The sequence below is a fragment of the Ictidomys tridecemlineatus genome, chromosome 11 (genome assembly GCF_052094955.1).
Source record: "Ictidomys tridecemlineatus isolate mIctTri1 chromosome 11, mIctTri1.hap1, whole genome shotgun sequence".
Classification (NCBI taxonomy): Eukaryota; Metazoa; Chordata; class Mammalia; order Rodentia; family Sciuridae; genus Ictidomys; species Ictidomys tridecemlineatus.
Genome location: NC_135487.1, coordinates 58,829,653 through 58,844,265, shown reverse-complemented (window position 1 = coordinate 58,844,265; position 14,613 = coordinate 58,829,653). Strand labels below are relative to the sequence as shown.

General features: G+C 35.6%; 1 protein-coding gene across 1 annotated transcript in view; it reads right to left on the bottom strand.

Annotated features, from left to right (window-relative positions):
• Tnni3k (TNNI3 interacting kinase) overlaps positions 1 to 14,613 on the bottom strand; it is a 285,107-nt gene that overhangs the window by 92,751 nt on the left and 177,743 nt on the right. Inside the window, exons 18-19 of the mRNA XM_078027764.1 lie at positions 4,280 to 4,332; positions 3,923 to 3,975 (exon numbers count right to left, since the gene is read on the bottom strand). Of these exons, the coding sequence (XP_077883890.1) occupies positions 3,923 to 3,975; positions 4,280 to 4,332 (106 nt within the window). The remainder of the gene's footprint in view (positions 1 to 3,922; positions 3,976 to 4,279; positions 4,333 to 14,613) is intronic.

Below are 14,613 nucleotides of genomic sequence, written 5' to 3'. Positions count from 1 at the left end.
GATTGATATTTTTTTTCAAAAAGTCATCAATATTATTCATCAAGTAATAGGCTCATAAAATGATTATCACAGCATCCACACATTTTTTTTTTCTACATACAACTTGTGATCATCTCTCTCCTGGATGAAAGCTTCAGAATATTCAACCATAGGGCTTCCGAAGGCACCTTCCCTAATCAGGCCTTTAGGTTGTAATTTAGGAAGTCTGTAAATTAGGCCCACACATAGTCTCCGTGGTTAAGGAGAGAAAGGGCCTGAGTTGTGCCAGAATATTTTAATTGAAGTAGATTTCTCACTAGCAGGATCAAGTCTATCATATTTTCCTTTGTTTGACTAGATGTGTTACTTCTAAAATTCCAGTTGAGGAATATTTGAGAAAACAAGTCCATAAAATGTTAACAATTTTCTTTGCATGAAGTTGTAGCCGCATCTGTTTTAATGGTGTTGTTTACATTCCTTTTATTTGCGATTGTAGTTTAAAAAATATGTTTCCATTCTGGGCAGCAAATGCATAAATTCGGTTAATTTGTCACTTAAGGAATGCAACTCTAGATTTTGAATTAAGAGATGAAAATTCTAGTTTTTGTTTGAGCACTGACAAGGAAGCTGTGGACAAATCCCTCATTTTTTCTGGACCTTAGATTCCTCAAGGAAAAAAAAAGATAAGTCAGACCTTTGCTCTTCCAGCCATTAAATCTTAAGACTCCCTAATATATCAATATGAATTTTGCCAAACACCTTTGTATTTTCACTGAAGAAAACTGGTGTTATTTTATTATTCTTACTGAAATTCTATGTGCAGTACTGGCTGCTGATAATTCTTTTGAAATGTCTACTTTATTTGGAAATCATGCATAATTACAGCTTTCCAAGAATATCTTTGTTCTGATTATATTGCTCACATGCAATTCTCCCACATGAGCTTTCACATTCCAAATAGCCTCCATTTATATAGTAGATTATACATTGTGTCACAACATTGCATAAGTGGGAGTAGGCATATAGCATGCCTGTTTTTGCATAGGGGGATCATAGAATAATTAGGAAACTTAAATAAGGCCACATAACTAGTAAGAAATAAAACAGCCTCTAAAATAAATGCAGAGTGATGCTATGCTTAAAGACTGTGCTGCCAGGATAAAAAAATTTAATATTTCTTGCTGTTGGTGAAATTCAATTTAATTCTATTCAACAAAAGTTTATTCATTCAGAGAGTCTCTACTGGCTGCATTGTAGAATCATTTGGAGGAACTCTAAAAAAAATACAAATACCCAACATAAATACCATTAAATAAAATATAACTAATCATAATTTCTATGGGTTAGATTCAGGCATTATGTTCTTCAAAAAGCTTCTAAACTGATGGGCAGCCACAGTCGAGACCCATGAATGTAGCTGCCTCTAAGCCTCAGGTAAGTTAGTTAAGTTTGTCTTGTGAAAGAGGACTCACTTTCCCCACCTCCCTTACCTCATATTCTACTACTTTCCTCCATGCTCACCCCACTCCAACCACTCTAGCTTTGAACACACCAAGAACTCTCCTGTTTCAGAACCTTTGCACCTGCTTTTCTTTTCCCTACGAGCAATGTTCTTTCTCCCAAGGGAGACCTCCTTATGTTGTATTACTCTCGGCCTATTTAAATGGCATCTCCATTACTCTCCATTCATTTACTCTGCTGTTATTTGTTTCTTCATGGTACTTATTATTACCTAATATATATTTTGTTAATTTGTTCATTGTTTATCTTCCCACAGTGGAATAATAGCTCCATAGGAAAAAGAAACAATCACTATAATGTCCCCAGTTCCTAGGAGAATATAGTAGATGCTCCCAAGATATTTGTTGAATGGATGAGTTAATCTAATTTGATGTGTGGTTTGAATGTGTCTCTCAAGGGTTCATTTGTTAGAACCTTGGTCCTTAAGAATGATGATGTGGAAGGTAGTGGAACCTTTATGAGGTGAAGCTTGATGCAAGTAAGGAGGTCATTTTGGACTGCTGCCTACTTGATTGAAAAAAGCTATTGTAGTTCTCATGAGACCCTGATAAGTTCTCATGAGAACTGTTGTTATTAAAAAAAAAACCCACAAACACAAACAAACACCTGACCTCCCCTCTTTGTGGCTCCCTGTCAGGGGAGTCCTCACTAAAATTGGCACTATGCTGTCTGGACTTTCAGCCTCCAGAGCTAAACAAACTTTTTTTTTTTTTTTTTCAAATAAAATTCTCAGACTCATACATTTTGCAGGAGCAATAGAACACTGACTACTGCACTGGAGAAATCAGTATGTAAAGCTGTATTTTTACAACATTGTCAACAATGTAGTTCCTGCCTAACTCTAACTCATCGTCCTCTCTTCGTGGTGTACATGTCAATAATGCCAAGCTCTTTGAAGTACTTTCCAAAACTTTGGTTGTTCATTCTTCCTTGTATCTTTGCTCATGCTCTTCACTCTATCTGGTAGGACCTTCCATCCTCTCCATCATCTGATTACCACTATTCATCTTACCTGACTCTCATGATGCTATGTGATGTCTCTATTACTGAACTTCCACTTTATTTTGAACTGATCTTCTCATTACTGTTTTTCCCCAATAGAAAATGAGCTCTTCCTTGGGGTCAAGAACTAATATTTTACTCACTTCTTTCATTCCTTGCCCCTGAACAATTCCTTACACATTGTAGGCTCTCAATAAAATGTTTGGTGAGTGAATAAGAGCGAAAACTAACAGATCAAAGTACATCAAAAGCCTAGAAAGAAAAGACAGGGAGGTACTGGTTATAGAAAAGATGTTTCATAAAATGGGTAAAATCTGCCTGAGCTAAACAGTCTTCTCCCAGTTGCAGGACAACAAAGGATTTTCCAGCCAGAGGACACCATACTGGCAGGGCTACAGGGGTGTGAAAATAAATGGAATGCTTGGGAAATGGCCATGTGGCATCTGTGCCAGCACACAGGAGCCTTTGAAACAACTTGTGGTGGAAAAGAAGGTCACAGTGTGGCCCTGGGATCAGAAAGAGGACAGCAGGAAACTGATAGTGAAAGAAATTTGAATTTTAGCCTATAGTCAATGGTACATTATTGAGACATTATAGTAGGATGGGAATTGCTAAAACAGCAAAACTTAAGTGATGTGGGAAATAATGAACTGGAAGAGAAGGCTGGAGTTAGAAGACTATCAAAAGAGTTCAGAAAAGGGATGATGAGAATCTGAACTGAGGCAGTAAGAAGAAATCTGGGAAAATAAAAAACTTAAAACTTAGGGGGGAAAAAGAAAGAATAAAAATAAAATTACTCAGTTCTGTGTAGGTTAAAGCAGTAAGGGAAAGGATTCCAAATTTGGGTAAGTAGATATCATAGGTAATCCAGAAAGGAAAGTGTACTTATTCTGGGGGAAAGAACTGGGGTAATGAAGGAGAGGGCAGGTGATGAATTTATTTGCAGGGATTTTAAGTATAATTAACTTTGCTTTCAATGCTATGATTTATATTTTGCTTTATCATTGATGCTTACCTACACCAGCTCTTACCTTATAAAGTAGATAACTATGAATAGTTAATAGATATTGGTGAATGACTAAGTGTAGAGTTAGTTATCTATTAAAATGTTAACTCTACCACTTAATATGGTAACCTCAATATGAAAGTCAATTATCCATATACTTATCAGCTTTATTTGAAACATGTTTCTATTGTTTAATCTGTAATATTTTCCAAACATATATCTTATCCATTTCTCTAGAAGAGTCTTGGAATAGTTATTTTGGAGTTTTACAGAAAATAAAAATATAAAACATTATCCTGCACTGAGACAATGACATTTTTTTCCACTGAAAGCTGCTCTCATCTTCTCTCTCTCATGCTGAGTTTACACATTTTAATTGTTTTATAATTATAGGGAACAAAAGCAGCAGCAAACCCCAGGTTGTTTTGTCATGTTGTCTTCATCCACAGACTGTAGAAATCTTGATTCTGAAAGAAAGAGAAAACAGATTCATGTCAACAGAAATATCTTAAAACCAAGGTCAAAGATCAGAGCTAAAATTCTGAAACCTCAAGAAGCCTTTGTCATATTCAAATTCTCACTTCCTTTCTCTCAGATCAAGAATAAATGATATATTTTCAAAATTCAGTGTCATTGAAATTTGAATAACTTAGATAAGTATATCTGTGAGTGTAAAATCAATTTTCAGATTTTTTTGCACTATATTTGGCACCAAGTAGGAATGAAAAGAGAAACTGATTTCATTTGGAATATTATTGCTGGAAATCTCACCTCCAAAATCTGCTACCACTGCATGCCCATCCTCATAGAGAAGAATGTTATGGCTAGGGGAAAAAAAAAAAAGCAGACTTTAAGTAAGTTTTACTAATTCTTAACCTGATTTGATTCCACAAGAAGAGAACATTGGTCATCATTTATTCACCCCAGAAACTAAATGTGCCCCCAAAAGCTACCCCCAATTTTCTTAGTTTTGCTAATTCAAAAGAGATATTTACAAAATGTCAGTACACTCTAACATTGAATGTATAAAGCATTCCTACTTTAGATAAGCTGTCTATACTTGTCAAAAAAAAAAACGCATTAGCTAAAGATAATTTTTCAGCTCCTTTAGGCTAACACAACTGCGGCTGTAGATAAAAAGTAGAAAACATAACCAGTCTTCAGAGCTCGGTCAGGAGAAACAGCTTCTTGGAGACCAAGACACAAGGATAGTTTGAGACAGGGCCTGCAGCTCACATAATAGGATTCTATGGAAAATATCTTGGATAAAACATTCTAGCTACAATCTCAGGACAGTTGAGTGTTTCAAAGGCTTGTGACATAATGCCAGCTAAACCACGTTTTAAGATTTTGAGGAATAAAAGGTACAAAAGTATTAGAGTCTTCCTTCCAACCCTTGAATTCACGAAGATTAGGAAGAGGGTCACAATTAATCTTAAATGCTTTTGGATCTATTAATTAGCTCAACTGGTAATTATTTCATAATGTATACACGTGTCACAACATCACATTGTACATTGTAAATATATATAATTTTTGTTTGTCAAGTATATCTCTATAAAGCTGGATGGGGGAAATATCATTGTCAAGAACTACATCAAAGCTAGGCCAAGGAGAGGTCATTACTCCCACATATTAGTGAATTGGATTGTGTAATATCTTATGAACAACCATATGGTGATTATTTCTCATCAAATGTCTTTGATGATTATTTTACATTTGGCATGTAAATGAGTCATTTCAGTATTAGGAGATCTGTACTAAATTTCCTGCATTACAGACAGGCTACACTCTATTTATTTTGTATAAATTGCATAGTCTTCCTCTCCCCTTAAATTTTTTGCTTTATAACCAAATATGGAAATTACTAATTTTTTTCAGTCCTTGGTAAGTCAGAGATAATATTAAATAATTTATAAAATGCTTTCTGGCATTGACTTGAGCTTTATAAGAAAGTTACTTTTGAATTTCTCTTATATTGTTAATGAATTTTATCTTTGGAATATAGATTGAATCTGCTTTTCAACTACTGAAAATCGAAAGGGTGTGCAAAGACACTTTGCTTAGAGTAGCACAGTGTATGAGTATTCAAGGATGTCAAAACAGTGACCCCCAAGATGCTATCTTTAAACACAAATTATACATTGGTAAATGTAATGAGTATGAAACTGTCATCACCAAGAAATATACAGCACCAGGAGCTTTCTGGAAGTCCAAATGCAACAGGAAAGTGTATTTAAATGCCATGCTACTAGACTCCTTGAAGGATTTGGGAGAGTTTCAATATCATGATCCCTTGGCCTCACAAGGGATAATTGTCTTACATTTTACATATATTGAAATACATACTGAGCATAGATTCATCAATCATATTAAATTATATACAAATCTATTATTTTGTTGTTAATTCCAAATAGTAACCTAGAGCAGCAGTCATAAAAACTTTCCATTAGCAGCATAACCTTTTCCATAAAAAAGTTTGCAAATGGAGCTGTTCTAGTTAAATATAGGAAATGGATAACTGAAACTCTGCTTAGTACTCTCCCCTATCCTTTTCTTATATAGTGTCCATTTAGACCAGCCTTAAAATCATTGACCTAGAGAAGTCTCAAGTAAATTGTACTTCTAGGGCATATTTTGCTTTTTAATTTCTTTTAAATTTCTTCCAATGTAAATAATTTGTTAGTAGATATGATGATAACAGCTAGCTAGAGTTTGGGTGAGATGTTTAACAAAATTCATTTTCTTCTATGAAACAAATTTAATTACATTTGGTCACTGGATTAGCCATCTCATTATGATATGAGAAGCATTGTCTCAGAGTGCAGGGAATATGTACTGATACTCAAGAATAATTATGAATAAATAATAATGAATAATGTCTTGTTCATTGATGTGTATCTATAGCATTTTGATTATCCTGCTTCTCATATAGGAATATTCAATAAACATTTGTTGAATAGATAAATACATTAAAAGCAACTGAAAATAGACCCTATTATTTCAGACAATAATCAGAGATTGTAGGGGTAAAGACTGTATTATTGAATCATTAAGTACTTACTGAATGCCACTCATCAATATCTAAATAAATATTTAAATTTCAGAGAACAGAAATTGGAAAAGACATTAGAGCTAACCTACTTTAATTCTCTTAGTTTCTAGAGAAGGAGCCTAAAACTCAGAGAATTTAAGTATATCAACACAAGCTATAAAGGTAGTGACAATGTGTATCTAGAGCCCAGTGATTATCATCTCAGATTTTGGAACGGTTCCTGACCAATAGCAGGTGACCATTATATTTGCTTTCTAAATCATATCTGTGTAACCTCACCCCCTCAAGCCTGGTATTTACTTTCCTCATTTTATTACACTGCTCTGAGAGATGCAAAGTAATACAAAGTATAGATTCGTTTTTTGAAGACTTCACAATCTGCTAGTGAAAACAAAAATGAATATTTTCAAAGAAAATAGCATAGATAAGAAATGGATAAGCTTTGAAGTAGGTTTTGAAAGACAGTTAATTATTGAGTTTATACATATGTGCTGAGAACTTGTCATGTGCCAGAAAATTTCCTACACACGGGGTATAGTGGTGAAAAAGACAGGCAAAGACTGGGCTTGGGCTTGGGTAGCAAAGACTGGGCTTGGGTAGTGAGGAGATGAGGCAGGAAGAGACAAAGGAGAAAAGAATTCAAGGTGGGGGAAAATTTTTGCAAATGGTATGTATGGGAAGGCATGTGTATATAAGAGAAATTTTAAGAATGCACTTGTTAAATTGGAGAATATGTGCTATAAAATATTGGGACTATATTTGGATGAAAGTGGTATTGGATAATGCTTCAAAAGCAGAGGTACTGATACTCAAGAATAATTTTAGGCTCTAATTAACAAAAGATAAAGTAGAAAGATAGAGTAAAAAATAGAAAAGATATTGAATTATGGATAGTTTAGATACAGAGCATTACAGAGAACCAAAACCCCAGTGGTCATCTTCAATATTTCTAGTCTGGGCTTCTTAACTATAAAAAAAGATATATTTAATTAGAAAGAGTTTTCTTACCAGAAAATCTGGGGACATTTATGAAAAGGAGAGCAGGTAACTTGGGAGGCTATGGAACTTGATGAAAGTCAAAGTTATGCTTAGCAAGATGGCAATCTCAAGTAACTAACTGTAAAATTTATCATTTTGAAAGCACACTCAAGGTGAACTCTTATGTTTAATAAACAACAGCAGATCAGAGAAAATAAGGGATACTCTAACAGTTTAGGAATACTAGACACTATAAGTTCATAGAGGTAAGAGTTGTCAAATATCTAAAAGGATGCTATGAGGATGACCTTATAAAATGAGAACACATTTGGAAGTAGTAGAATAAAGTGAAATTTCCTACTTTTACTTCAAGATAGTCTATTGAATTAGTCCTCCTCCTCTTTAACCACTCAGTTAACAATAAAACACCAATTTTTAGAACTACTTCCAATATTCTTTCTTTCATTTATTTTTTTCAGTTAGTGCTAAACCATACTTCTCATGTGAAGCAACTGGAGGAGGATAAGCAGAGGTGAAGGAACAGAATCTGTGCTAATCAGCTGTAATGGTCAGACCTCCTTGGATGTCACATTCACAGTCTATCTCTGGAGTTGGAGAGGACATCCAAAAGGTCAGTGACATTGATGTCATGGTTAGAATACCCAGATAAGGGGAGGAGCTCAGAGTTGAAGCCAACTAGGACAATAGAAGTGAAAATATTGTTAGTGATGAGTTCAAGAGTTTATAACTAAAAAGATATTATAAACTGAAAGGTTTGTGAAGAGTGACAATTGTGGGAATAAGGGGCAATAAAACAGAAAGAGAGAAGGGAGTAAATAGTGACTGGAGGATTCTTGTAGGTAGGCACTGGGCATTTCAACATTTTTCCATTTTTTATATAGTCGCTGTATAATGGATATGAACAGATGGATAAGGGAGGTTCAGAGAAATTTAATCTTGAGGTCAGTATAGCAGCTGGTAAGAGGTGGAACCAGCATTAAAATTTCAGTGTACGATCTACAAATTTTAGGAGAAACTGACTCCCACATCAACCTGACCTTGAGGAGGAGCTACAGTTAGCCTGAAGATTGCTACAATTAGATGCATGGACAAAAATTCCAGAAATTCTGACTGGCTGAAGGAAGGCCTATTTGCTAGTGCCAAGAACATCTCTTTTCAATGTCTGACTGTAAGGTAAGAAAGCTGATATCAGAAAGCTAAATGAAAAGAGATCTAATATATCTGTTTTGCCAAGGCACAGCAGGCAAAGACTAAACTTCCTCCCTTCTAGAGCCTAGCTATGTGTCATAGTCTTTATAAGGAATGTGTAGGTGAATGAAGCAGAGACACTGCCAACAGGGAACTTGAGATCTGACCCAGTGCCTAGGAGTGTCAGTGCCTAGGAGACTCATTGGGATCTGAAGAGAGAAATAAAAGAAAGGTAATGGGAATTCCGAGACTTCTTTCCCCCAAAAGACCACCTCCAAGGCTCGTTTTTTCATCTGAATTCTTTTATGTAAGATCTGGAGAGAAGCAGTCTGTGTTACATCTGACACTACAGAGCACCTCCATGCACATGATAACATTTGGTGGAAACAGTCCTGTGTGTCAGACCCTTTTGATTTGAAGCAAACCTGTCAGTATTTGATTGAGCTAGCACTTCAGCCTAAGTCCTTACTATCTGGGGACAAGAAGCCAAGGAGAAGTTAAGGGGCAAGAGATGAGAAGAAACAAGTTCCATTGAAAGGAAGAAGGGAAATGGTGAAACCATCCTGAAATATATACGAACACATACACATAGGCTGTGCACATGCGCTCATGCATACACACTGCTTCTAAAGAGAAGCATCTTTAAGGTGTCACTGAGGCATCTCTCCACAAAGCAGCTAGTTTGGTGAAGATAGACAAGCCCTCTTTTCTTCTAGTAATTTTTGAAATTTCTGGATTTAGCATTTCCATTTCATCTTAGCGAGGATGATTCCCAAAACCCATATTGTTCGCTGACTTGTAATTTTCTTGTGTCACATGAAGCTTAAGCCCAGAAAAAAGTTGCTTAGCTGATGAGTATGCTTGGTCAGTCTTACCACCTCAATAGCTGGGAAGGCTACACGGCTGCCTTCATGCCTGGCAGGAGAAATGATATGTTAGAAGGAGCTCATCAATGTCAGGAGGTGAACGAATCCTTAGGTTCTTCAAGTTTTCACTTGTTATTTATTCTCCTTGACTTCTTGCCTTCAAATAGGAGAGCCTGGGCTGAGATGTGAGCTCAGTTACAGGTACAGTTTACTCTCTGCTGAAAAGGTTAAGTTCTGTGCTAGAAACTGCAGTGCATGTTTTGAGAGAGCAGTCTGAATGGAAATAAAATGTAAAGTAAAAGGAAAAAAGATCATCAGATATAATCTAGAATTTAATGTGGTTTTCACTTCAAGACACCTAGTAAAGAATGCAGTGAAGTTAAGAATCAGTTCTGAAAAAAAGATTACTAAATAAGTAGAAGAAATGCTTTTAAGAAATGGGAGGGACAAGAGATAGTTTGTAGAAAAAGCAACAAGAGTCAGAGGAGTGCTCAAAACCTAGCTTTTTATGGCTATCTCTAGACCTGTGACTTTAGACAAATTATAATATTTTAACTATCTGAGAACTTTTTCTTGCCTTTAAACATTGTGAGAGGAATGAAGCAAATCAAAAGGTAACAGAGTCTTATGAGTTCTCAACTGCTTGTAGGTATTGGCTATTATGAATACACATAAAACCTAGCTTATAGAATATTTGTGTAATTTAGATTAAAATATATTTTGTAAACTATAAAACCACATATATGTTAAGTATTATAGGATGAGTCAGAATTAAATTGATTTTCTGATTCAAAACCTATAATGGAAACTGATTGTACCATTGAATATTTCAACTCAGTCCTCAAGAGTTATCTTCTGCTTCCATTCCGATTGTCCAATTTTACAAAACTATTGCTGCTTTGATTGAGTGACTGCATTTCACCTAAAGGGATCTTTGTTCCTCTGACTGAATTGATACCACAGTATTTGGATGTGGCTCCAGCTTTGTCTTTTACCATGAAGCAAATGATTTGAGTCAATTGTTTATGTAACAGAAGTAAGTATTTATCTCTTTGAAGTGTCTGTTCCTCACAGATTATTCCACAATAAAGTTCTTTTAACCTTAACAATGCATGCTCTCAGCTGAATACAAAATATAACTGAGGGCAAGATTTACTTCATCCAAATAAGCCATGCAAATAGAATCCATGCTCTGACCTTCAGTTCTTTCTTCCTCTGCAACACAGTTCACTTTCAAAAAAGAATAAGCTGTTTGCAATGTAGTGTGTGTGTGTGTATGTCTGTGTATTAAATCTTTTAAGTGTTTCCTCCAGTTTTCTTTTAACCAAAAGTGAATGGAAGTTAAATTCTGCTGGTTCCCTTCTTTAAAAGAAAATTTTTTCCAACCTCAGAACTGAATTAATTTAATGAAGTCATTATGTAAGGATCATGAGTCTTTTCATTTTAATTGCCTGTATTGAAAATTTACCTAAAGTGCTCAAATGATTCATAATCAGTTGGTTATGCACTGTAGTCCAATACTAATTGTCAGTATTAATCAGACTGGCCTCATGATTAGACCATTTTCCAATTCTGATTTTCTTCCAGAGCTGGACTGAAGTACATGGTGGCCTTAGAAGGATCAAGGTGACTTGTTACTCTCACTCCACTACCATTAGGAGTTTTTTAAGTCATTAAAAATGCATAAATATTAATTCATTTTTTTATGAATTATAGAGCCATGCAATTGTGTCAGTTGCTACTAACAAACACTGGTTTAAGGGCACCATGGCCAACCTCTCAGTGTCCTTATTTGAGGAGATGACAGCCCCAGTAGTGTAAACCTAATAACACAACTGCAGTGTTCCCAGACTTGCTATAAGCCACTGTTTTCTGATGTATCCCTGAAGGTGATTAACTCACATGATTAAAGACACATGGCTATCGGCATGCCTGGAAGCATTCCAAGGGTTAAATCAGTGGAAGCAATTAGGCTTCATTTTCAATCTCATCACACTGTGAAAGTCATTAGTTTACAAACACATCTGCCTGACAAGCAATCATTCAGACCTGAAGCTGAGGACTCCTGGATCTGTAGGCTGCTACTTTTGCCAGCAGAGCTGCGTGATGGCTCAGGACGCTCTTCCTAGTACAGACCTCTCAATGGGGAGTATGCCTTGGTGACCTTCAGCATGGCAGTTACATTGTTCCCTCCTGAACCTTTGCCACTGCCAAACTAAATAGGATCCCTCAGTAGGGGACCTGCATACCCTGGACTGCTTCCAGTGCTTTTTAAGTGTAATTCAGGGTGCTGGCTAAACATGTGAGGTGTGTGCAATTCACACCTATTTACTTTGTAGCTTTGTATCCTTTACTTAAAAAAAAAATTAGAGTCATTGAGATCAGCTCCTGGTAGTCACAGGTATATTCCCACATGCTTTTGTTGGGTCTCTTTCTGGCTCTAACTTTATTCATCTGTCTGTCTACCTATTATCTGTCTGTCTCTCTGTCTATGTATCTATATATCATCTGTCAGCTGATCTCTCCTTCCTTCATGTTTAGGTAATAACTGTGGATCCAAAAGTCATTACCTTAATAAGGGGTAACTGCTGGGTATGTTGGGTTTGGGCCCCAAGATAATGGAGAGGCTTGTTTGGGTTCAGGGACCTTATTGACAATTTCTTATTCATGCACGTTGTATATGGACTGGACTCTTAGCAGGTACTTGGCGCTCTCTTACAATGTGTTTCTTTGATATTCACAGAAACCTGATAACAATTACAAGGTAAATTCAGAAACCATATATTTTCCTTCATAGTCAAATAAGTTCTCCTCCCCACATTCTAGAAACCTCCTTGCATGTTCCTTGGGCCTCAGCATAGACTATTCCAGAACTCCTAACATGTCCAAAAGACTTTTTGTTATTCTTTTGTGAGATAAGTAAAGTCTCTAGAAGTGTATTCTTTAGATCTTATTTTATCAGGACAACCCCTACTTGTTAAAGGTTCTAGAGCCCCAAGCCTAGGTTTTCCTATTAATCCTTTTGAAGGAGTCTTTTCATTTTAATTGCCTGTATTGAAAATTTACCTAAAGTGTTCAAATGATTCATAATCAGTTGACAATTCTTCAATAAAAATTTTTAAAAACGGTACTTTTTTAAAAAAAATAATGCCAAAATCTTACCCTAGTTTAGTTTCATTAGACTGATCTGAGATATCTTCCCTTTGTTTTTAAGAAAAAGCTTGAAGGGGAAGAGCCAGATTGCCAAAGCAATAGCCCCCAAACTCATCCAGGTACAGCAATATACAGATTTAAGTATAATCTAGGCAAGAGAGAAGAAGTTTACCAAATCCTCATATCATGAACTTCTAAACAGTGAAAGCCTAATTTCATTGAACTCTTGGAAACCATGGAAACAGAAAATTCCAATAAATGCAAAGGATTGTAGAGCCTTGACTTTTCCTAAAACAAACTTCAGTCTGTCAGCAGAAGTATATTTGAAAGCTTACCTCTAAAGCTGCTGGATTTGTCCCATTGCCAGTGAGATTGAAGAGGTAGATTATAAGATTTGTATTGTAGTTAAACCCACTTATTGAGGGTAATGTGAAAAAACTCATACTCTTCACTTAATATTTGCTCAGCACATGAAAGGCAAGTGGAGGAGTGATAATGACTGAATAAATCTAAGCACAAACACATGCTATTGATTGTGTGGTTTCTATGAGTAAGCACTCTAGTGTCAACAACTTAGTATCATTTCCATTTCTATATACGGCTACAGTTATTTCCAATGCATCTTCATAGGGTATAATCTTATCAAGAATTTTAGGTATGCAAATTACAAAATGGAACATTCTTCAATGCTGAAGTAACAATCAAGGTAATATCACAAAAGATGACAGCTATGCATTCATTATATATGATTCATTTTATTTTAATTTAAAATTGAGAAAGGGAGGAAGGATATTAGAAAACATCAAATGGACTATAATTTCTTCACAAGATCTAACATTTTCCTAATGCATTGGGATTACAAATGAACAGAGGCTTTTCTCTTTAGAAAGGTAGTTGTGCAACCTAGACTTAGGGTCACAGTAACAGGGAAACAGCGTGGGGGAGTTGCCCCTCACTCTAGAGTATATGGTCAAAACTATGAAGAATGAAGAAAATAGCCAAAGATATGTGACATGCATATATGTGAAAGTAATAATCTACTAGTCTGATTGCTAAAACATAGCTACTGTACCAAAAGAATCAAAGAAATTTCCAGATTTTTCTCTTTCAATACCACAGTAAATACAGTTTCCTAACTATTTTTCTGAATACTCAGTTTTAGAAATATTAAAGATAATAAGTGTCCCCATGCAAACCCTGCTCTTCATGTAATCTCTGCAATGGACATTTACATGTAGGGTAAGAACTCAAGTGTTACCAAAAAAAAAAGGCAGTTGGGAAAATTATATGAAAGTGTTTGTGACAGAAATTAGGAAGACTTGGACAAACAGGAGATAGAGCTGGACAAAACAGGATATGGAACAGGTGATATGTTAAACTTGGAAAGGATAATTGAGATTTTAAATGATCTCTTATTCTATGAAGGAAAAATTTGAAAAGCTTAGTTTTTTCCAAGGCCACCTAATAGCTCTCTTTATTAATAATTATTCTTTTCCCTGCATCACATGCTGCATTTTCCCTGAACTCTGAGGATCCAAACATGTCTCTAGTTCATCTTAAATCTAGAGATACAGATCCTACAAATGTCAACTAGGAGGTGTGCACTTGTCACAAGATTCTTCTTACCCTCATTTAGGAAACTAGATCCAAGACTAATACCATAGCAACTTGCCACTGACCTTTGGAGCACCTACACAACATGTAGGCATAAAAGTTCTATTCACACCTTCTGTGTTGACATGCTAAACTGAAACTTAAGACCACTAAAAGTAAAGCCAGGAGGAGGTGGAAGAAACAAAGCCAGAGAGAGGAGAGAATAATAGAAGAAATGTATGGAAAATGAA